Source organism: Hibiscus syriacus, unplaced genomic scaffold (genome assembly GCF_006381635.1).
Source record: "Hibiscus syriacus cultivar Baekdansim isolate YM2019G1 unplaced genomic scaffold, ASM638163v2 tig00112429_pilon, whole genome shotgun sequence".
NCBI classification, from domain to species: domain Eukaryota; kingdom Viridiplantae; phylum Streptophyta; class Magnoliopsida; order Malvales; family Malvaceae; genus Hibiscus; species Hibiscus syriacus.
This window is the reverse complement of record NW_024063330.1, coordinates 450,703-475,181: the sequence shown is the minus strand read 5'-3', so window position 1 is coordinate 475,181 and position 24,479 is coordinate 450,703. Positions and strand designations below refer to the sequence as shown.

At 34.8% G+C, this 24,479-nt stretch overlaps 3 protein-coding genes and 2 long non-coding RNA genes across 6 annotated transcripts; 3 read left to right on the top strand and 2 right to left on the bottom strand.

The window, feature by feature from the left end:
- Positions 1 to 805: 805 nt before the first annotated feature.
- On the top strand, positions 806 to 12,574 carry LOC120179602. Its single transcript, XR_005521627.1, has 3 exons — positions 806 to 816; positions 5,093 to 5,100; positions 12,501 to 12,574. It is a non-coding gene; the product is annotated as an uncharacterized LOC120179602 (long non-coding RNA).
- LOC120179601 lies at positions 2,696 to 3,316 on the top strand. The gene is made up of 4 exons (XR_005521626.1): positions 2,696 to 2,726; positions 2,831 to 2,936; positions 3,031 to 3,111; positions 3,270 to 3,316. It is a non-coding gene; the product is annotated as an uncharacterized LOC120179601 (long non-coding RNA).
- On the bottom strand, positions 3,712 to 5,376 carry LOC120179600 (axial regulator YABBY 4-like). The gene is made up of 7 exons (XM_039185165.1): positions 5,296 to 5,376; positions 5,066 to 5,203; positions 4,856 to 4,988; positions 4,689 to 4,737; positions 4,512 to 4,587; positions 4,269 to 4,367; positions 3,712 to 3,789 (listed from the first exon to the last, which is right to left on the bottom strand). The coding sequence occupies exons 1-7, from the start codon at positions 5,374 to 5,376 to the stop codon at positions 3,712 to 3,714; spliced, it is 654 nt and encodes a 217-aa protein (XP_039041096.1).
- LOC120179599 (pentatricopeptide repeat-containing protein At1g62260, mitochondrial-like) lies at positions 9,672 to 11,745 on the top strand. The gene has a single exon (XM_039185164.1). The coding sequence runs from the start codon at positions 9,726 to 9,728 to the stop codon at positions 11,673 to 11,675; it is 1,950 nt and encodes a 649-aa protein (XP_039041095.1). The 5' UTR covers positions 9,672 to 9,725; the 3' UTR covers positions 11,676 to 11,745.
- On the bottom strand, positions 12,486 to 16,817 carry LOC120179598 (copper methylamine oxidase-like). Of its 2 annotated transcripts, XR_005521625.1 has the most exons (13): positions 16,328 to 16,817; positions 15,973 to 16,082; positions 15,554 to 15,859; positions 15,290 to 15,402; positions 14,873 to 15,203; positions 14,586 to 14,801; positions 14,241 to 14,477; positions 13,955 to 14,140; positions 13,735 to 13,875; positions 13,383 to 13,651; positions 13,158 to 13,239; positions 12,607 to 12,818; positions 12,486 to 12,574 (listed from the first exon to the last, which is right to left on the bottom strand). XR_005521625.1 is itself a non-coding variant. In XM_039185163.1 (12 exons), the coding sequence occupies exons 1-12, from the start codon at positions 16,566 to 16,568 to the stop codon at positions 12,696 to 12,698; spliced, it is 2,355 nt and encodes a 784-aa protein (XP_039041094.1). In that variant the 5' UTR covers positions 16,569 to 16,817; the 3' UTR covers positions 12,582 to 12,695. The 2 variants fall into 2 exon arrangements, 1 of the variants encoding a protein (XP_039041094.1); XM_039185163.1 differs by lacking the exon at positions 12,486 to 12,574 and having other exon boundaries at positions 12,582 to 12,818.
- Positions 16,818 to 24,479: the final 7,662 nt, after the last annotated feature.

The window sequence follows — 24,479 nt, the reverse complement described above, 5'->3', positions numbered from 1 at the left end:
ATTGAACCCACATTCTTGGATATCAAGTTCTTTCCTTTAGCTATTTTAGCTTATCAGACTTGAGAACAGGCTGAGAAATAAAGGTGAGGGCGGCTTTCGATCTTTGCTTTCACTGCAATAAACGTGTAAAAATTAATTACATCAAAATGCCGACCAAATCCAAGAACAAGAGTCGAGATTCAATAAGAAATGTAAAAAAGAAATTTGCCGATTATGCAAGTTTAATGCACCTACTTTTCCCATGTTTAAAGTATAATGCAACAGTTGCGTTACATTAAATTAAACCCACTCATCAAATGCGACTTCATCAAAGTAAACATAGGTTATGTGAAGTAATGACAAAGAAGGAGAAATTAAAGTATAATGCACGAATATTTAAGTATTTATTTTTAAATAATTAAAAATATTTAAAATAGATTATACTTTATATTAATAAAAGAAATATCGTGATTAGATTTGTGAATCGTAACTTGAATTTAATATTAATTTAATTTGTATTCAAAATTAGAATTAAATTAAATTTGATTTAATTTAATAAAAAAAACTACTAACTTTAATTAAAATAATCAATTGAAAAGTACAAGATATTGTCGTTTCTAGTTTGGTATGGGCTGCTCTGCTGAAAAGTAGTCTTTGAGAGCTATATGTGAAAATGCCGTATGTCCGTACGTTTACGAGTAAGATTTTTTATAAAAATTAATTTGATAGAATAATAATTTTTATAAATAATAATTTTTATAAAAAAAAATTATTTCAGATCAATTTTATATTTAGAGTCAACTATTCTATTTTGTTTGCACGAACCAATTTATTTCAGTGGTTAAAGGAATCATTGTTACTCTTACAGGTCACGGATTTGAGCATCAACAGCTTCAGCAATGCAATTAAGCATTTATTGTCAGATAGTCGAGAGCACATAAAACATATACTACTTGTAATCACCTTAGCTTAATAAAAAAAACTATTCTATTTAACTCATTCCAAAACAATGAGGAAAATATATGTTTATTTATTTATATATTATTAGTTATATTATAATAAAAGCATGTGTAAAAAATTTACATATAGTTTGATTTTATTTTATATTAATTAAATTGAATAAAGTAATATTTTATTCAATTAAAATTCTATAATGATAAAAAATACTAAAAAATTAAAATTTATTTTAAAATAAATTGTCAGAATTAAATTTCTAATTAAAATTCTAAATTAAAATAAAAAAGATAAGAAAAATTATCGATCCAACTAAAATTAGATTTTAGGGTAAACTATATATTTAGTACCTAAATTATCTGTTTTGACCTGTTTTAGTACTTAAACTTTTAATTTTTTCAAAACCAACATACGTTTAGTTTTTATTTCATTTTAATATCCACCGTTAAAAATTTAACGCATTTAGTACCTAAACTATCAGTTTTTGCCCGCTTTAGTACTTAATATTTTAATATTTTTTTCAAAACTTAACGTTAAATTTTGAACAATGATATTAAAATTAAAATGGAACAAAACCTAAACTTTAGGTATGGTTTTGAAAATTTTGAAAGTTTAGACACTAAAACGAATCAGAACTAATAGTTTAGGCACTAAACACGTAATGTACCTAAAATGACAATTTAACCCGAATCCGACGGGTTCCGGCCCGACTTGATAGGGTCAGATTTTTTTATAAAAAAAAAATCGGGTTCGGGTCGGGTTTTGGTGGAGTGTGAAAAAACTCCAACCTGACTCGACCCGACCGAGGATAATAATGTAATTTCCTTAAATTTTTACTATTATTTTTTAATTAAGTCTTTATTTTATATTGGGTTGAGTCAATTTATACTCTAAAAATCGAGTCGAATAGAAGTCGGGTGTAAGGTATATATTTTTTGGGCCAGATTGAGTCAGGTTGGGTTCGAAAGGACCAAAACAGACAAGCAAATTGAACTTTGGATAACGTGCGGCGTTTAGGCCTCTCAGTATGGATCCAAAACCTAAGTTCCATTACTTATTCGTCAAGGAAAAAGCCCAAAGAGAAAATGGTATTCTGTATATATTTAGAAAAAGATACATTCAGATTGCGGGAAATCGCAAGATTGAATTTACGTGTTTCAAATAGAACTGTCAGCTATTTGTGATTAAATATTCTCATACACTTGTGTTGTTCTGTTGTGATATCAGCTCAAAGATCTAAGGGGCAACCAGTTCATCACCTGCTCCCTTCCAATGAAGCTCAATCACTTCCGGCTTCGTCTCATCATATTCCTATTCAGACAAAGTCACACAACTATTTAAATACATTTAATTAAGCCACATCTCGTTAACATTTTAAGGAATTGCTAACATTGCAATTAATAAAACTATATAATTACACATTTGATCACTCTTACTTATACATTTTATCAATTTTCTAAATTTTAATAAATTAAAATAAATTTAACTATCGAATCAAATTGTGCCATGTGTCACTGGTGCCATGTGTCACGACACGTGGTACATCCGATTCGAGGGTTAAATTTATTTTAATTTATTAAAATTATGACCAAATTGATAGAGTATATAAGTAAGAGTGACTAGATGTATAATTATACCAATTTTATTAACTGTCACGTTAACACTTCCATTAACGACATAAGGCTTAATTGAATGAATTTAAATAGTTGAATGACTCGATTGACAAAATTTCAAAAATGGTTGTCAAAATGATTCCTTGTCTTCATTGCCACCCACATAGCTACATCAGGATGGTTAGTGAAATGAAAACCTCTCTTCCAACTTGTGCACTGAAAGAAGCATCATCTTGTTTAACCAGTACTGTGTTTTTGTTTTCTGGTTTTGCATGGCGCTGCAGGTTCAGCATCTGATAGAGAGATGCTTGCTTCTTCACATGAACTAACAACAATGCGTCAAGGCATTGGCACAGTACGCAAGCATTCGGCCGTGCATTACAATCACAGGTAATAAAAAAAGTTCGACAATGACGATGACGATTACATGTGATCAACGAGAGTTTAGGGTTTCAAAGTTTCATATATAGATGTGTTTTTTCAGTGTGGAGAGAGCTAGAGAAGGAGAATAGGGACTTCTTTCGAGCATATGTTCATGGTGTCTCTTCCTACAGGCCTTTCATGGGTAAGTGTTGAAGCATATACCCTACAATCCCAACCCTAAACCTTCACTATCTTCACCATTTTCTTATATTCATACACACACATATATGTATATATTGTTCTGCAATTGTGTTGATTGCATTGATGAGTTTATAAGTTGTTTGGTTTCCGATTTCCCAGGTAGGTAAATTCAAAGGAAGCCGAGTTTTGAAAGGAGGAAAAAGTACCGGAAGCACTGAATAACAGTACTTAATATTATTGCAGAAACGGGTCTAAATTCATAGGTAAGCAAATAATCATTAGTATTTCACTTTGCGTGATGTAAATACGAGTTAAATCTTCATTTCTGGGTAACTAAAATCTTAAAAGAACCAGCTAAGATACCAGCAGTAGTAAAGTTGGAATCTCTGAAAACACTGAAGCTTTTTCTTTGGTTTAAGGCAGTCAGTAATCACCGGTACAGCTCTCTGGCAGCTTGCAGTGAAAAGAGTTCTTCATTCCCAAGAGCATCTCCCACAAAAGGGGCAAAATGATATTGAAACCCAACTATATATATATATATGCATCAGAAAATATATAGTAATAAAATCAACCGGGGCTTGAAATTAATAGTTCTTTCACTTCACTCAAGGGGTAACTTGGCCCAAATGGAACTCCTTGCTGCTTTTCTTTCACGGAAATCATTGCCCTGTATGTGAGCCTGAAATTTGTGAAACCAGAAAGTCATGCAACCCTTTTCAGTGGAATAGATTACCCCAAACATTTAAGGACCTAACCAAGTGTCAACAGTGTGTTCAAGTATCCCCAAAAGGGTAGCTTATTAAATTTTTTTCGTGTAGTAGTTGAACTGCAATTAAAGAACTACCCTCTATCCCTATCCTTTGAAATGGGGAAACTAGCCTTTAAAACTCTTTAAAATTAATATGTATTGCTGTTGCTTTTTGCAAGCCTAATTCCCATATATAAGAAATCACAAGACATGAAGAAGGATAAACATGCATGCATTGCATGGTAATTAAGCATGCATGCGTCTGAAACTTGTCTTGTACTGTTATATATATGCTCATGAACTAAAGAGTACAGAACTTTTTTATTGCTCTAAAACAGTTTACACTAGCTAGATGTACTTGTAAAGCATTTAAATCATAATAGACCTGTTAGAAAAGCTAATTAATTAACCTCAGCAGCCTCTGAGTTCCATGATGCATCTCCTTCTTCCTGCTCACAACTCTCTCCTTCTCCTTTGTTGTGCTTGTGCATGGGAGGAAACTGGGCCCACTGAAATATCAAGACATATAGTATAACTGTATTAGACATAAACACACACATATATATACATACATATAAATGTAGATCAGAAAATATATGCAGGAAAGGATTGGTTTGTCGTCTTGTTAATTCTTTTGGGTGTCTGAAACTTACATTTTTTGCAGCAGTGCTGAAGGCTTCCTTGTGTGGAATGTTTGGATTTTGAGCTTTCAGTCTCCTGATCTCCTCTCTGCAGCCACCAAGAATGAAAGAATCTATATATATGATAAATGTACTAACTACTAAGTCAAAGAAATTCTTGTTATATATATATATATATATATATATTACTTGATGAAGCGATTATAAGCCGATGGAGCTCTTTGCCTCTTCTCCGGCGCTGTAAAATTTAAACCAAACTAGTATTAGAATTCTGATGTATGATTAAGCTACTTGATCAGTTTCTTGTTTTAAGTTAAGCAACGAGCAGCATCCATTGGCTATAAATCGAAACGCACGCTTGTTCACTGTGGGATTCACACGGACTATATCTTCATCTCCATTATCGGAAGAGCTCAGCAAAGACGGGCTGCTCCTGTCTGAGGTCTTCCTAGGGGCACCCACTTCTTCTGAAAGTACTCCCTTTTCCTGCTTCAGAGAACCATAATCAATTAATAAACGTATTATATATATAATGAGCATATATAATTATATATATATAAATATACGTCATCGTCATGGCCAAGGGAAGCTAGAAGCTGCAGTGGCACAAATGAAGCTTTCATCATATTCACTGAAAGAAGGCTTGTGCAGTGCCCACATCTCACTGTAACCACCATGGACAGGCTGCTACACGGGACACTTACCTGCAATTTTCAAAAAACACCCAGATTATCAGCAGCTGAAGAGAGATCAAAGCACTTCAACATGCATGCATTTATCCATATTCCTTTTTTACCAGCAAAATGGTAGTGCAGAAACCACATTGCACATAGCAAATCTGCTCAGGGAGATCAAAGAGATGATCCAGTGTCGACATTTTTCTTGTCTGTTCCCGTAAGATAGTGAGGAAGAAGGTCTTTGGATGATTACAACAAGCATGATATTATTACATGGGAGGGTGGGATTTATAGACTGTTCAAACACCCTAATTACCTTAAACATTGTGCTTCCATTATTGTTGTTTAACCAAAAAATAAGTACATTCATTCATGGAACAATAAATGATATTCATGTATGACAGATACTTGTTGTTGCAGCAGATTTAAATACGCGAATTTAGTTCCGGATTAAATAATTTATTCGTCCATATTCGTTTTATCATCAATATTCGATAAAATTATTACATTAACTTTCTTGCCAATTCATGTTCTGACAAAAGTACTCTTGGCAACCTTGTCAACGTTGTGCTTCACACACTGTTTTAATTAAATTGCTAAAAACGAGAGCTGAGTTCAGCCTGTGTGTGGTGTTTTGATGTTCGGCATTGCCATTAGAGGGTGGAAAAAGCTTCCAACATAGCCAGTTTTGTCGAAGGGACTCAGTGACTATAGGTTTTCATGTGTTGTTTTCAGTGAAGGCTCTTTTATACCATTTAGGACAGGAGGGGAAGTTTCTAGAAGAGTGTATGGAGAAGGAAAATAGGCATCTTAGGTTTTGTCTTTCCTCAAACAAGGCAAGCTTTGGTTGAGCCCTGATGAGCAAAGATCATGCCCCCTTCACTCTCTTAACTTTTCCACTGATGTGTCTTTGTTCTTGTCATGCATAAGGATGTGAATTTAACCAGAAACTAATAATTTCCGGATTTATCCAATTTGATAGGGTTGATTTTTTTTTTAAAATCCGGATTCTTGTTAAGTTCGGATGGAGGGTGAAAAACTCAAATCCGACATGATCTAACATTGGGATAATAATGTAATTTCTTTAAAATATATAATAATTATTATTATTTAATTAATTAAATCCTTATTTTATATCAGGTCAGATTTATACTCTAAAAACGTGGGTCGGTTAGAATCGGGTGGAGAATATATATTTTTCAGGTCGGATCGGATAGATGATACATGTTTTTTGATTCGGGTCGATCGCGTAGACAAAAAACCCGACCCATCGTCATCCCTAATCATGTAAGGACGAACACGTGAATTTATGTTGGGATATAAACCTAAAAAGTTATATTTAAAACTTAAGGAATGCAAAACTATAAAATTTAAAAAGTGTAAAATTAAATTATTAATAGAAAATTAAAAAATTATTAAAATTATATAAAGATTAGAATTTTCATAGGGTGAGACAACACCTTAATAACCCCTCGATCCATCCTAATTATAAGGTGAGTATTTGATTGAATCGAGTTAAAAAATTTCGAGTTATTCAAATTGACAAGTCTTTTTTTATAATTTAAATTTTATTTGAGATTTATTAAAGTTGACGAGTCAGAAAATATATATATATATAATGTTATGGTAATATAAGATTCTAATTTAAATAATTTTATATAACCATATATGATAAACATATATATTTCTTCATATTTTTTACATATGATATTATACAGAGTCGAGAGATTCAATTCAAAAATTGAATTATTCAAGTTTTATTTTATAACTCAACTCGAAATTAATTTTTTTTTATTTCAACATGACTAAGTCAAATCTAATTAATTCTACTCAAAAACTCAATTCCAAATTGAATTTTGTTCACCCCTACCTGATTGCCTGCACTACCATCATCCTCAATGCATGTTATCATTTATTTCAGTTCCACCTTCTCCTCATCCCTTGCTTTCACTTCATTTTTTCCCTGTTGTTTGACTGTGTCACCCCATGTGATCCCATGTGTAGGGATGGCAACGGGCCGGGTATTGGACTCTATCTCCGTCTCCGTTTAAAAAATTCGTAATTGTCCTCGTTTAAAAAATCGTGGAGATTTAAACAGTAATCCCTATCGGAAATCGGGAAAAATCGCGGGAAACGGGTATCTCCGTTTAACATAAACGGTTATTTAAACGGGTATCGGACCGGTATATATATTTAAATTAAATATATAAACATTATATATATTTTTAATTTAATTTAAATTTATTAATATTATATATATATAATAATAATTATTTTTAATATTTATCGGGCTGGGTAATCGGGTAATCGGGGCGGGAATTACTAAACTCGTTCCCGTCCCCGTCCCCGTTTAACATAAATAATTTTTCTTCGTCCCCGTTCCTGTTTAACATAAACGATTTTTTTCCGTCCCCGTTTAATTCGATTTTCGATTTTTAACGTAAAATTCAGATTTTTTTCCATCCATACATGTGTGGTCCCCGCAAACCATTGTTCGAAAAAGGAATGTGTCAAAGACGGCAACTTCAAATCATGGAGACTCGAAATTCACTTTTTGACATGGAGAAGAGCTTAATTACCGGTTACCACGCGGTTAAACATATTTGATGCATTAAAGAATGCAGATTTAATGCATCGAAGGATTTACTGTTGGTTGCAGACATGGGTGGAAAGATTGTGTTGTTTTGCTACTTTGCCAGTACATTTTCCTTCTTCACCTTCTGAATCGTCCAAAGTAGCCGTACGCTGCCCCCGAGAGCAATAATTTTTTAAGTTTACTATAATATAATCACTCATTATGTCTCGTTTAAATGATGATACGATGGATGAAATTAAGATTTAAAATTTTTGTTATTTTTTTTATAAAAAAAATTCGATGACTTATTTAATATTAAATAAAATTAATAAAAAATATTATGAATATAACAATTCGAGACGGAAAAAAGAGAAATATTGAGTTAATGAATAAAGAGTACAATTTAGAATAAAAAACCTCAATGTTGACCGAATATCGAACTAAAAACTAATAAGTTCATTAATGAGTATCCAAATAAATTTAAAAACAATCAATTAAGAACGTATTTAATCAAATATACTCGTAAGCTTGTGAGTGAATTTGTGTATATAACTCATTTTCATGCTTGTTTCCCATCAATGTAGGATATGAGTTTTTTTTCATTTTCCTTAACACAATTCACATGTACCCTTACTTAGAGTATCAATTTCTCATTCATCACTCAACCGCTTTGGGCATATGAGATACCGTTGTAAAAGTATCATGGAGTAGAATATGAATCAGTAAATTCATTATTCCAATCCCCACCTTTACCCTTAGAAAATATTCCTCAAAATTCTTAATTTATCACAACTTTTCCAACAAAAAATAATTAAAAAATAAAAATAAGAACTTATTGAGCGACCTCAATGATTCACTTAATCACATAAATAACTTGATTTTACTCAAGTTTAAAGCCTAACGAGTAAAAACATCTTCATTTGTAATACATGCACGTTCTCATTTTGGCCTAAACCCTAAACAAACAAAAAAACTCTCCCCCTCTCTCAAATATAACCTTAAAATATAAAAAAAAATCATTTCTCACTCATTCCTAAAAAAAACACTCTCCCCCTCTCTCAAATTTTCTCTCCCTACCTAATCGACCACCCTCCAGCACCTAGAGAGCTACTGTCAACTGCCACTCTAGCTGGTTGGAGGAATACCTACCCCAAAACAATCCTCTCGACACCCCGATACCGAAATAGCCCTCCAAACAATCCACTCCACGACTGTATGACGTCTTCAGGTAAATGAAGAAGACTCCACGACTGCACGACATCTTCAGACAAATGGAGAAGACCCTAGACTATATGACATCTTCAGAGTAATAAAAAACCCCAATTCAAGAAATAATATGGTGAATGTCTTATATAGGAAAATCATTTTTCTCACAACCCTATATGGGCGAGGAAGCCGACCAAAAAGCTATCATATTGTTGTTTGGAATTGTAGTGGCCCAATTTAATCTTCTATAACATACACATCACGGTGTCGTTTGTTGGAAGAAAAAGATTATTATCCAAATTATCAGTTTTAGTCATTTTTAGTACCTAATATTTTTTTAAAATCATATTTAATGTTTAGTTTTTATTTTATTTTAATACACCGTCATTAAAAACTTAATACGTTTAGTACTTAAATTATCAGTTTTGATCTGTTGTAGTAAATGAATTGTCAATCTTTTCAAAAATTAACATTAAATTTTGAGGGCTACTAAAATGAAACAAAACTAAAGTTTTTAACGACAAGATACAAAAATAAAATAAAAATTAAATTTTAAGTATGATTTCAAAAAATTAAAAATTTAAGTGTTAAAATATATTAGAAATGATAATTTAGGTAATAAAATAAACCGATAATATAGGTTCTAAACGCATAATTTACTTAAATAAAAAGAGTCGAATAGGTAGACCGAAAATGGTATCGAGCAAACTTAAGTTCTTTTTCAACTCCCAATAATCAGTTGCTCCCGGCGTTTTGGCCTTTAGATCCATGGTTCTGCGGCGTTGTTTTCTGAATCCGTCGCGTTTTTACTCTAAACTCAAAGCAGCTTATTCTAAAACAAAGGCAGATTCTTCTAACGCCGAGGACTTGTATACCATGAACAAGAAGCTTTCTCATTTAGTACGAAATGGAAGAATCCACGAAGCGGAGTCCATGTTTGATCAAATGGGGAAAAGGAACACCGTAACGTGGAATTCGATGATCAGTGGGTACGTGAAACGAAGGGAAATAACGCAGGCTCGAAAGCTATTCGACGAAATGCCTGAAAGAGATACTGTTTCTTGGAACCTGATGATATCTGGTTATACTTCATATCTGGGGTGCAAATTTCTCGAGGAAGGTAGAATGTTGTTCGAAAAAATGCCCCGCAGAGATGTGATATCATGGAATACAATGATTAGCGGGTATGCTAAGAATGGAAGGATGCATGAAGCTAAAGAGATGTTTGAGAGTATGCCTGAGAGAAATGTGGTTTCTTGGAACGCTTTGATTACCGGATTTTTCGATAATGGTGATACTTTAAGTGCTACTGAGTATTTTAAGAGGATGCCTGAAAGAGATTCTGCCTCTGTTAATGCATTTGTGTCTGGTTTAGTTCGGGATGGTGAATTGGACGAAGCTGCCAGGGCTTTGATTGAATGTGGGAATAAAGATGGTTCGAGTGAAAATTTGATTGCTTCTTATAATACTTTGATTGCAGCTTATGGTCAGAAGGGAAGACTGGATGATGCCCGAAGACTATTTAATCAAATCCCATTTAAGAGTGTCGAAAGCAAAGGGAGAAATTGGGTGTTTGAAAGAAATGTGGTGACGTGGAACTCGATGATTATGTGTTATGTGAAGGTAGGAGATATTTTTTCTGCTAGGGAGCTCTTTGATCAAATGGTGGATAGAGATACTATTTCTTGGAATACCATGATCAATGGCTATGTTCAAATTCTAGAAATGAAGGAGGCACTAAATCTTTTTAATGTGATGCCAACACCTGATAACATGTCTTGGAATTCAATGATCTCAGGGTATGCTCAAATGGGTAACTTAGGACGTGCTCGTGAATATTTCGAGATGATGCCTCAAAAGCATTTAGTTTCATGGAACACCATGGTAGCGGGGTACGAGAAAAACAAGGATTATAAAGGGGCAATCGAGCTTTTCAAACAAATGCAAGCTAAAGGTGAAAAACCTGACAGACATACTTTATCTTCAGTTCTTAGTGTCACCACTGGGCTTGTGGATATGAAATTAGGTATGCAGATTCATCAGTTGGTTTCAAAGAGTGTAATTCCTGATGTACCTATAAAGAACTCTCTCATTACAATGTATTCTAGATGCGGGGCACTGATTGAGTCACGGATCATTTTCGATGAGTTGAAATCACCAAAAGATGTAATCTCTTGGAATGCAATAATCGGAGGATATGCATCTCATGGTTATGCTTTAGAGGCTTTAGAATTCTTTGAATCAATGAAGAAGAGTAACGTTCAACCAACTTATATCACATTTATTTCTGTTTTGAGTGCATGTACCCATGCTGGATTAGTTGATGAAGGTTGGGCGTATTTTAAGTCGATGGTTAGTGAATATGGCATTGAGCCACGCATCGAACATTATGCTTCCCTGGTAGACAATGTTGCTCGACATGGCCAACTTGAGGAAGCCATGTATTTAATCAAGAGTATGCCGTTTGGGCCAGATAAGGAAATTTGGGGTGCATTACTCAGTGCTTGTAGGCTTCATAATAATGCAGAGTTGGCTCGAGTTGCTGCTGAAGCATTGATGAGATTGGAACCTGAAAGCTCAGCGGCATATATATTGTTGTATAATATGTATGCTGAAACAGGACAGTGGGAAGCTGCTGCAGAAGTTAGAGAAATGATGGAAAGAAATAATATCAGAAAGCAAGCAGCATTCAGTTTGATAGATTCCTCTTATAGCTGATTGGAATAATACTCCTATTAATTGGCCACACCAAATTTAATTCACAGCTGTTCATAGAACTCCATATTTGTTGTTAATACCTTAGTATCAGTTGAGCTTTAAAGACGCATTTATGATTTAGAATTGGCTAAATACTAGTATTCATGCTTCTGATTGTTGGATCGAGTCACTGAATGAAAATGTGAAGAAAGTTCAATATTCAGTCAAAGGCAAGTTGTATCTTTGAGCTTCTGGTTGGATTAAAGGGGATCGCTTCTTGTTCGAGTGTGCCAATTTTGTTGGTGTATCGTGATCTATATCTAACTTCTCAACAGCATGATTGCGTGTCATATTGTTGTATTTATGCAATCTAAGCTGATATATCTTTCGATGATAATACTTGCGCAGGAAGGGGAAATGATGAAACCTGTCGGGTACCTTGAACTTGCTCTACATTCAGGTGAAATGGCTGCAACTCATGTCAAGAATGTAATCCTTCGGCTACTTCTCGCAACCATGCCCTGCTTCTTGCTGACAATTGGCGTGCTTTGCCTTCATCTCGATGGGTAATACCCTGACTGGTTACCAAACTTTTCTCTTTCTCATATGATCCTGTAATTGCTTCTTCGACTCTTTCATGTTTCATTACTTGCATTGGAAGAAATGAATTTTGGAGTCTTAAATTACTTTCTATAGGAAGGTGTGGCTATCATAGGCTATCACCATTAGGTTATTGCCTCAGCCGTGTTTATTTATGGGGCCACTTGTGTCGGCTGCTAGTATAAAAGTCGAGCAAATGGAAACGAGAATGAAAATTCGCAATTATTAATCGATTCAATTATTTAGAGTTACATAATGATCACACACGAGTTTAAATATATTACAAAGCTTCAAGGACAGTTCATACGGGGGCAAACAAATACAAGCATTCATAGTTCATACGGGAGACAAACAAATACAAACATTCATATTTAATAATTTTAGGCCAATAGCTCAAGCATTTGATGTTTGATGAAGATTTTGCAGACTGCAGAGATCAATTCAAAGCTTCGCGATCATCACATTTTGGATAGGCTTTGTCGCGATGTCGTTGTCCTTGAGCTCCAGATCTGTAGCACTCGGAGGAACATCAATCGCCGGTGAGCAATTGAAGAAGCCGTGCGGCTGCATTGCAGATAGCAAGGATTAACTTTAAAAAATCATGCTTTTGTCAACCAAGGCTGCTAAAGGAGAATGTAAACTGAACTGGCTTGAAATGCACGGTAATGTATTACACTACATGAAGATCTGGGCTATTTGTTTCGAGCATTTTATTTAACACGCGAACCTATTCACGACGGTCAATGTTGTCTAAAGGGGACAATGTGTTGACAACATCATCAAATTAGATAACACGGTGAACGACTTTACGAGTTTATATATCATGTCAGAGTCTGAAAACTAGTGAAGCAAAAGCATTAAACGCATGCACGGAGTGAACTTTATAAGGATCAGAGTACATACCATAAGCATAAAGCCGATGTGCTCCACCGGCATGACAGGCCAGTCTTCGAGGCGGGGAACATGTGTTACTCCAAAGACATACCTAATACAAGATGTAAACAACGTAGATGATACATACCAGAGATGCCTATGAATGCGAATAAAGTTACTCGACACGATTCATAGTTAAATACGAACAAAAATAATCAGTATAGTCCTTAGAGGAAGTTTGTTTCTTAAACTAACCACAGAACTATATCGGCTTCTTCTAACGAACGATTCTGCTTAACCCAAGTAGCTAATCCTTCACTAACACGCGGATTTTGATTGGGGAACTCTCCTCCCGGGTACATTTCTTCAGGAGCATAGGGTGTAACCCAAAGATTATGTTTCAAGAAAGCAGCTCTTCGAAGGAATTTTGCCTCAGAGCCGGCCAATGGCAGACAATTCGAACCAGGTACCAGTTTGAATCCTGTTAGCTGCCCGGTCCTGTTGACATTTCTCGTGTTCCTAATCTAATATTGAAGAAATAAAGTACGGTTCAGGGATCAGGTCATCGGGATTAGACAATGAAAACGAAGTGTCAAAAATCGCTTACGATCCAGTGGCGTGCAGTCAATGGATTACAGTCACGCATTGCTTGCAGTTCGGACCTAAGTAGTTCTTCTTCAGCATAGAATGCATTATTATGAACGTTATCCTTCCCTGGTTCTTCAACTTTAAGATTCACTTCAACAACCTATAAGAATGTATATACATATTTGCATGAATGAAGGAGCAAAACGAAACCATGATAACGAGACAATAACACGACTTACTTGATTAAATGCTTCACCGGGCTTACAGTCGACTGCCATGTCCATGCGTGCCACGAAAAAGTGTTGATGAACAGGTGCATATAACCCGGGAGCAATGGTTGTGCCGTATTTCCGTGTTTCACCAGGCTGCAAAGCTCCTAAACTGAGAATTCCAGTCAGTTTAACCTCGGCTTCGATTTTACCATCCTATAACAAGCATCCATCATTGAAATTTTAAGTAGTTTAAAGACGTGCACAAGAGCCAATTTGTGCAAAGCAAACAAAATCATTGCAGACACCAACTTGCCTGGTAGAAGTGCCAGAAAAATCCATATTCGTAATTAGCCACGGTGCATATGAACGACACCGTCAGCCTCCTTGACCGGCGGACTTCTGCTAACCCTGTCCTCCAATCTTGATGCTTCCATAAGATACCATGATCCTCTTCGTGCAAACAGACACAATTCTCGATCGTTTCAACACCTCCGGTGAAATTCGTAAAATGAGCATCAAAGTACTTGATATATCCCAAGCAATCACAACCCTACAGGAAATAAAGGCAAAGCAGGGAAAATGTCAACTTAAACTAAAGAAATGGAATCTCAAAATGAAACTCGACATGGAAGCGGAAACCCGAAAAGAACTGCCAAACCTTCTTAAGAGAATGTGCATTTTTACCCAGCCCATCTTCTCCTGCATCAAATGCATTCTTCATATAATGTGGATTATTTGGATCTCCGTAAGGAACAACCATTTCAACGAAACTTAATCGATGAGCCACGGGCCTCCGACCACGACTGCCATCGATGTAAGCCACGGAATGGATTACCAGACCCTCCCTAGGAGTGAAACCAATTCGGAAATTCCACTGAAATCAAAAATAATATATTAGAACATCTTGAACTAATATAAGTTATAACTTGTTTCACAAGCAAGTACCTTCTGCCATGCAATGAAATTCCCATTAATACGAAAACTGGGACCTTCAGGTTGAATAATTTGTAGCGGTTTCACGTCACTCCGATCGACACCACCTCGTGTTTCACCAGCAGTGTAGTTTCTTAAAGGGTCAGCTGGTGGAAGGGGAACAAGTTTTCGGTCTTCGAATTCAATTACCACCATATTTTGCATGTCAACAAGGACATGGATTCCCTCGACCGGACGAGCGTAACCATTTTCCATGGGGCAGTCACTCTCGGTTCTGCAGAAGATGAGTGGTTTAGCAAGTCTCCGGCTAGGGGCATCGGCTTTGCTATAATATCCGACACACCTATAGAAAAAGCAGAAAGGTAAGGAACCTGCATAGGATGATTATATAGAACAGCAAAGTATAAGAATCGATATACGAACGCTTACCAGGTATCAACCATCACAAGATCCATATCCTCAATGCCCCTCTTCTTCATTGCCTCTTGAAACGGAGGAAAGTCCTTAACAACAGCCTCACATTCAGCATACTCCATAGCATCCTATAATTCGAGAAGGACATCAATAAACAAACACATAAGCTGGACTCGAGAACAACAAAATCCGATGGTAGATGACATGATATCGGTATACTAAAGCAGGGGAATATATCTTGATGAGAACGATAAAATGAAATTCGAGACATATATTTACCATGGGAGGCTGGACATCCGGAACAACATTAGACAAAATGAGTTTGCCCCTATGGTGACCTCCTCGAGTTGCAGCATGAACTTCAGACAATTCAACAATCCAGATGCTCGTCTCGTTGGACCTTTTGTTGTAAACCACGAGCCTTGCCCTCCGCGGAGGGAGTTTACTCGGAATCACGGGTCCCCGCTTCGTCCTAGGGAGTAATGAAGGCTGGAAAGGAGGGAAGAAATATGCATCCGCCAATGCAACAACATGCTTATCCGGTTCCACCAAAACTACTTCAATAAAACGCATGCCATCTCTCACCTAAACAAACAAACAAACAAACAAATCCATTCCATTCATGGAACACAAAAACATAACATAAAGATTAAAGCAACAATTAAAGACAAACATAGCTTCATCTTTCTTTTAGTTACCTCAGGGGTTGCTCCGGCCGCCCTTACAGTTGCCACGGCCACCGAGATTTCAGCAGCCGACAGTGGATCCAAAGGATGGCTGGTCTGAGCCCTTGTCATGATTGAAATTCCTGTGCAAAAAAATATACATACATACATACGTACGTACATGTATATAATCAGAATATTTCCAGCAAGCATGATTGACATGGGAAACATTTTTCAAGATTCGGTGTAGCATATAAAATAAACAAATCAAGCAAATCAAAAACGGCCTCGTACACATGAAAACACGACATCAAGGAAATATTATAAGAACAAATGAACAATATAAAACTAGGAAAAACCAAGAATAGAAGAAGTATAAAGTTTAAACCTTTGCTGGTGGTGGTCTTAGTAGCAGGAGGATCCTCGATGGTCTCGGCAGGGCGGATCATGGCAGCCATGGAAGCTTTCTTGGGGATGGAATCCTCAACCGGACCAGCCCCAGAACCGACAGCAAGACTCCAGTTCTCCAAAACCTCAGTAGAAGAAGAAGACGTCTTCTTCTTCTTGTTGATGTTGTCGTTGGTTTTGGGAACGCAACAAGGCGTCGCTTTTTCCTGAGTTGAGGCCATTGCAAAGGGTTAGCAACCGCACAGTATCCACCGTAGTATTTGACACTGCAGCCGTCCACTGACATACAGCAAATACTATGTTTCTGTGCTGATTCTCAGTGTTTCACTCCAAAACTCGAAAGCTTCCTTCCTTGGTTTGCCCGAGCAACAAGAAATGGGGGAATATAAAGATGGGTTTCAAGTTGCAGATTGGTTCAATAAAAGGAGAGATAATTGTGATTGGTTCGAAGAAGACGACGACAAGGACAGAGACGAAGGAGAAGTGGGCTTAGTTATCATGGTTGTGGTATTTTGATTAGCTACACCACAACAACATGCGTTTCGTTTTTTTTTTTTTTGCTACAAGACAAAGTGAAGAACACAACCGGACTTTGTTAGTGGGACTTTTAGCTGTATTATTGTCGTCTTTCCTTCCTATACAATTATTGAACTAAAAATTAAGAGTAAATTTCTCCTTTAATACTTAAATTCTTAGTTTTGGTCTTTTTTTAATACGTAAATTTTTAATTTTTTTAAAATCATACATAAAATTTATTTTTTATTTTATTTTAACATATGCCATTAAGAACTTTAGTTTTTGTTTCTTTTTAACACATCGTTCAAAACTTAGCGTAAAGTTTAAACGGACCAAAAATGATAGTTTATGTATTAAACGCGTTAAGTTTTTAACGACGGATATTAAAATAAAATAAAACTAAACATTAAGTATAGTTTTGAAAAAGAATTAAAGTTTAGATACGGACCAAAACTAATAGCTTACCCTAAATTAAAGATAAATTACATTAAATAGTCACTCAATTATGTTGAAATGATCTTTTTAGTCACTAAAGAGTCAAATGTTATAAAATAATCATTAAATTTATCAAGTTATTACAAAATTGTAATTGTCCGTTATATAATAATGATAAATTTTAATGATTATTTTGTACTAATTTATCATTAAATTTATCAAGTTATTACAAAATTGTAATTGTCCGTTATATAATAATGATAAATTTTAATGATTATTTTGTAATAATTGTTTTATAATAATTTAATAAATTGTATGATCGTTTTATTATTTTTAAAAATTCAATAATCAAGAAAATCATTTTCATCATAATTTAATGACCATTTATATAATTTACCATAAATAAATATTTAATTAGTGAGTGCAAGATATTTACGGTGATAGTCTATGTATGTTATCAGTTATGTATATAATTATTTGAATTTCAGCTAAAAAGAACAATCCAGAAGATAATTATTTAAATTTGGTCTTATCACTTATCAGCTTCAAATTGCCCTTTCATAAAATAAATAAACTTTATCTATTTCTTCAAAATATGTTTTTTATGTTTATATTTACTTATTATATTTTAGAATTTAAATTTAAAATTTACAGTTTAAAATTTTTAAATTTTGAGTTTTTTTTTTAATATGATTATATAAATTTTAATTTATAATTTATTCATAAAAAATACTCATATATGTTCACGTTCTTGTTATTCATGCTATTAAATATTGACAAGAATATTTGCAAGTTGCAACATTATTAAGAAATAAAATATGAGCGTAGAGGGATCGATCAAATATAAATAAAATTAGTGGAAATAAAATGTATGGAGATTGACAAGGCAATAAATTTGTTTAATTGATTTGAGGGTTTGGTGGATACAAAAGGTGGAGCCGAAAGTGAAGGCTGAAAGCAATGGATTCCAACCATTGCGGCATTAATGGCATGACCCTTTATTTATTCCCATCTGATTATTAAATTTCAGCTGTAACTAGACATGCACACATTCAGATAAAAATTTGATTCGGATCAGATAAAAATCGTTCCAGTTTTTTCACCTAGTCAAAAAATCGGATTTTAAAAAATTTGGTTCGGGTCCTAATCGGTTTGGAGGGCCGGATAGTGTAACCGGTTTCGGTTTGAAAAAAACTGATTTTTTAAAAAAACCAGATATAAAAAAACCGGTATTTGTAGCCATGATGAACAAAAAATACAAAAATAAGATTTGAGATATGTTTAGGTGTTGTGTAATAAGATTTGAGAAAGTTGTAAACAACCAAATACATCCCCAACTTATTTATACATGTTTTGGGTGGTAAAATGGTAATTTTTTTAGGAAAAAATGGTCAAAAAAGGGTAAAAAAACCCCAACGGCTATATTAACAGCTAGTTTTTAAAACCCCAGACCGGATTTTTTCGGATAAAAATCAGTTTTTATCTGGGTTTTTTCAAACCGGTTTTTTAATCCGATAAAAAAATCGATCGTCCAATTTTTTTCCAAACCAATTATACTATCCGATTTTTAAATATCCGATCCGGTTAAAAAAAAGATTTTTCCCAAATTTGGTTTCGGATATTTTTTACGTAAAATTGGATATTCGTATTTTTTGTGCACCTCTATCTGTAACATAAAGTAACAACCGCGTTATAACGTTTTTTTAAGATCACCGCGACATTGTAAATCGCATTTGCAACACAAAATGTAGTTATCTTTAAGGGGGAAATCATGCGATAACGTACATAACATCCACAACTGCAACGCTGCAGTTAACTACGACCACAACCACAATTTAGTACTATGATAATCTGATCTCACTCAACAGTTTGTCCACATTCTATCTCAAGTTGATACAAGTTGACAAGTGGCTATGATGGATACCAAATGTTGCAAGTTGGCAAGTTACCAACTTGTGTACATGGGAAAATAATTATTTGGTCCTTAAACTATTCGATTATTTGTAAGTTTGGTCCTTTAAGCTCAACTATAAATAGACTTAAGAAATTTCAATTAAATGTATCCCAAAAAGTTCTCTTTCCTATTTGTTTTTTTCATTCTCTCATTTTGTAATATTTTGAGAATTCTATGAAATTCTATTTGTTGTAATGTTTTGTCGATAGTAAAGTTATCATCCGTTGGTGGTGCATGAGGAGTAAACGATATTTTTGTTGAACCTTGTAAATTTGGTGTGTTCTCTCTATTATTGTTCTTTACTGGGTTTTTCCATTGTGTTTCAATATTCAAACGTTCGTGTGGAAAATAACTCGATTTCCCCCAATAATTGATATCAGAGCTTCGATTGACGTTATCTTGTAGATCCCGTTGCTAAAAATATCAAGTTCATGTTGTTGAATAGTGTTCGTTAGCTTTAAAATGATCAAATACGGATCAGTTGAGACATCAAGCTCTTCATCCAAACAGACGAGGAGGGTGATGTCAAATGCAAACTTCTCAATGGCGTTATTCGATGGATCCGGTCATTTCGGCATGTGGCAAGGTGATATGTAGGACGTTTTATTCCAACAAGGTCTAGAAATTACCACAGAGGAAGAAAAACTCGTAGATATGGAAGAAAAAGAATGGGGAACAATCAATCGTTTGGCGTGCAACATTATTCGATCTTGTCTTTTCAAGGAGCAGGAGTATAGTTACAAGAACGAGACTTCTGCAAGTAATCTGTGGAAAGTATTAGAGGAAAATTTCCTAAAGAAAAGCTCTCAAAATCTCCTCTACATGAAGAAAAGATTGTTCAGATTTGATTATCAACTACACACTAATATGAATAAATGCATCACTGCCTTCAATGAACTAGTGGAAGATTTGTTGGACATTGATGAAACCTTCAAAGATGAAGATTTTGCTTTAATGTTGTTATCATCTCTTCCAGATAAATTTGATCACCTTGAGACGTCGTTACTTCATTGTAAGGATCAAGTTACCCTTAAAGATATAACTGATGTTTTGTATAATTATGAGCTTAGGAAGAAAACCAAGAAGGAGAACAAGTACGAAGCAACGAAGGCCATGGTGACAAGAGGTCGATCAAAAAACCAAAAGCCAAAGAGGAGAGGGAAATCAAAGTCAAAGTCCATACTAAGAAAGATGAATGTGTCTTTTGTCATGAGAAATGTCATTGGAAGAAAGATTGTTCGAAGCTGAAGAAGAAAGGAAAAGCTGCTTCAAATGCATGTGTTGTAGAGCATGACGCCAATGACTCTGATATATCATTGGTTGCTTCATCATCAACATTCCATTCAGATGAATGGATATTAGATTCGGGTTGCACCTATCTCATATCCCCTAATCGGGAGTGATTCTCCGATTTAGTATAACTAAATGGAGGATTGTTTATATGGGCAGCGACAATGCCTGTAAAACTATTAGGATAGGCTTAATTTGATTGAAGAATCAAAATAGATCAACTAGAGTTCTAACTGATTTTCGGTACACGCCCAGTTTGAAGAAAAATCTCATCTCGTTAGGAGTCTTGGAATCCAAAGGCTCAGTTGTCAATATGAAAAATAAAGTTTTGAAAGTCACATCAGCACACTTGTGATGATGAAGGGCATTAGGAAAAATATTTTTTATTACTAACAAAGTAGTACAATTATTGGAGTAGTTGTAGTAGCTTCTAGTGGCGACAATTTGGACACAACCCAGTTGTGGCATATGTGGTTGAGATAAGCTGTAGAGAATTTCTTGCAAATTCTGGCAAAGCAAGGGTTGTTGAAAGGTGCAAAGGCTTGCAAATTGAAATTTTGCGAGCATTATGTTCTGGGAAAGCAGAAAAGAGTGAAGTTTAACACAACAATCCATAATACGAAAGGTATTTTGGATTATATTAACTCAAATGTGTGGGGTCCTTCCAAAACACAGTCTTTGGGAGGAAAACATTATTTTGTAACTTTTGTAGATGACTTTTCCAGAAGAGTTTGAGTCTATTTGATGAAGTCTAGAGATGAAGTGCTATAAATTTTCCTTAAATGGAAAAATATGGTTGATAACCAGACTGGTAGAAAGATCAAACGACTTAGGAAAGACAATGGAGGGGAATATAGAAATGACTCATTTTTGACGTTTGCCAGGAGCACGATATTGTTCGACACTTCACTGTTAGAAATACACCATATCAGGATGGGGTGGCAGAGATTATGAATCGAACATTATTGCAAAAAGTTTGATGTATGCTGTGTAATGTTGGGTTAGGCAAAGCATTTTGGGATGAGGCTGTAATATATGCTGGTCATCTCATCAATCGTCTATTGTCATTGGCAATATGAGGAAAAAAACCGTTGGAGGTATGGTTTGGAAAGCCTTCTACAGATTATGATTTCTTACATGTGTTTGGATCCACTGCTTATTATCATTTGAAGGAATCAAAGTTTGATCTGAGAGCAAAGAAGGTTCTCTTTATTGGAATTGCCCATGGAGTGAAGAGATTCCGCCTCTGGTGTGTAGAAACCAAAAAGAAAATATGTAGCGGATATGATACCTTTGATGAATCTGTTAGAGTAAAAAATATAACAAATGGAGCTATCCAAACAAGTAATACTCCACAGCAGGTGGAGCATACTTCAAAACAGATAGAGTATTCGTAGACGATGATTTCTGAAGTTGATGCAAATGATTCTTCAACTCCAATAGAAGAATCAGAAGATGAAGATGTTTAAACCCAAAAACCATTGGAGATACCATAACCACTTTCAGTTACACAGCTAAGGAGAGATTTGTAGACCTGCTCGATTTTGTTGATATGGTGGCCTATGTTCTTCCAGTTGTTAATGATGATATTCCCCGTAACTTACCAAGAAGCAATACAAAGCTTGGAAAATGACAAGTGAAAAAGTGACATGGATGACTAAATACAATCTCTCTAAAAGAACAACACCTGGAATCTGGCACAATTATCGAAAGGTAAAAGAGCAATTGGATGCAAGTGGGTATTTGCAAAGAAAGACGGATCTCCTAGCAAGAAAGATGTTAGTTATAAGGCAAGGTTGGTGTCTAAAGGATACGCTCAAAAGGAGGGAATCAACCACAATGAAGTATTTTCCCATATTATGAAACATTCCCCCATTAAAATATTGTTGGCCTTAGTAACATAGTTGAATTTGGAGCTAGCTCAACTTGATGCAAAGGTGACTTTCTAGCACGGTGATTTGAAAGATGAGACCTATATGACTCAACCAAAAGGTGAAAATATGGTGGTTGTGAGAAATGAGTTTGTAAGCTGAACAAATCATTATATGGATTGAAGCAATCTTTGAGGCAGTGGTACAAACGATTTGATAGCTTTTTGAAGAGGCAGAAATACACTTGTGTGATAGTGTGCACGTGTCCTGACATTTCACATGCAGTTGGAATTATGAGCAAGTGCATGCATGATCTTGGAAAAGGACATTGACAAGCTGTGAAATGGATTCTACGGTATCTCCAACAAACCATTGATGTTGCTTTAGTTTTTGCACAGGATGAAGAACTTTGTCAGTTTGTGGTTGGATATGTTGATTCTGACTATGCTGGAGATTTGGATAAGCGTCGATAAACTACTAGGTATTTATTTACTCTTTCTAAAGCCTCAGTAAGTTGGAAGTCTACGTTGCAGTCTACAATGACTTTGTCTACTACGGAAGCAGAGTATATGGCAATTTCAGATGATGTGAAAGAAGTAATTTGGCTTAAGGGGTTAATGGAGGAGTTAGGAGTTGTTCAAAGTCACATTTGTCTCTATTGTGACAGTTAGAGCACTATTCACTTAGCGAAAAATCAAGCATACCATTCAATGATTAAGCATATCGATGTGAGCTATCACTTTGTGCGTGAGAATTTTGAAGAATGAAAGATTCTACTTCAAAATATTACGACAGCAGAAAATCATGCAGATATGATGATCAAGGTGGTAACAGTAATCAAGTTCAATCATTGTTTGAACTTGATTAACATCCTAAAAGTTTGAGCACCTTCGGGTATACGATGCTTGTGAGCGTAATTAGAGACACTACATTAGGATAACTTCATCAGATTTGGGGAGTTGAAGAATTTGAGTAGGCTTGAAAATATCAAGCCAATGTGGAGATTTGTTATATGTGGCTTGTAATTTTACAAGCCTATGTGTTTGAATATCAACAAGTGTTGGTCAAAATTAGTAGTCATCAAAGAATTCAAATTCAATTTTGCAACCACTAAAGAATTCAAGTTTGATTTTGCTACATAAGTTGGCTACACAAGTTGATAAGTGGCTATGATGGATACCAAATGTTGCAAGTTGCCAACTTGTTGGGAAAATTACCATTTGATCCTTAAACTATTAGTTTATTTGTAAGTTTGGTCCTTGAAACTCAATTATAAATAAGCCTAAAGCACGTTCACTTGAATGTATCCCAAAAAGTTCTGTTTCCCATTTGTTTTCTTCATTCTACCACTTTGTAATATTTTAGGAATTCTATGAAATTCCATTTGTTATAATATTTTGTTGATGGTGAAGTTATCATCCATTGGTGGTGCCCGTTTCTGTTGCTCAATTCAACTCATTGCTCGTTAAAATTTTGCTATACTCATACCAATTAAAGAAACTCGTTGCTCGTTAAGTAAATTGTTCGTTATGCTCGATACTCGTTGCTCAACTTCGTTACTTGTTAAACTCACTGAATTTTTACCTTATTTTATTAACTACAAATAAAATATACTAATACTATATAGAGCTTAATATAAACATAAATTAATGAATTTAACAAAAAAAATTATCAAAAGAGTGTATAAAACAATTTCAAAGTCAAAACTATAAAGTAACAACCTTTAAATACATTAAATAATAAATAGGATTTTTTTTATGTAATATAACACTAATGAATAATTTAACATTTTTTTATTTTTTATTAGAAAAGCAATAGATTAGCCATTTATCATTTTTTATTATTATTTATAAGTAAATTAATAATTTTCTAATAAAATATTTGTTAAGATAATTACTAAAAAGTTATATAAAAAATTAACAAGCTGCTCTCAAACTCATCGAGTCGAGTTGGACTTTACTTGACTCATCTCGTTAAGATCTCGAGTCGAGCTCGAGTTCGTGTCGAGTTAATCCAAGTCGAGTTTTTACCGAGTTTCCATAGTGTCGAGCTCGAGTTGCTCACGA

Coding starts and splice junctions, on each gene's coding strand:
- LOC120179600 (XM_039185165.1), bottom strand. CDS start 5,376: ATGTCGACACTGGATCATCTCTTTGATCTCCCTGAGCAGATTTGCTAT. Junction 4,738..4,855: donor GAATCCCACAGTGAACAAGC/GTGCGTTTCGAT, acceptor TAAATTTTACAG/CGCCGGAGAAGAGGCAAAGA. Junction 3,790..4,268: donor GGAACTCAGAGGCTGCTGAG/GTTAATTAATTA, acceptor CACAAATTTCAG/GCTCACATACAGGGCAATGA.
- LOC120179599 (XM_039185164.1), top strand. CDS start 9,726: ATGGTTCTGCGGCGTTGTTTTCTGAATCCGTCGCGTTTTTACTCTAAA.
- LOC120179598 (XM_039185163.1), bottom strand. CDS start 16,568: ATGGCCTCAACTCAGGAAAAAGCGACGCCTTGTTGCGTTCCCAAAACC. Junction 16,083..16,327: donor TAAGACCACCACCAGCAAAG/GTTTAAACTTTA, acceptor TTTTTTGCACAG/GAATTTCAATCATGACAAGG. Junction 12,819..13,157: donor ACATCGGCTTTATGCTTATG/GTATGTACTCTG, acceptor TCTGCAATGCAG/CCGCACGGCTTCTTCAATTG.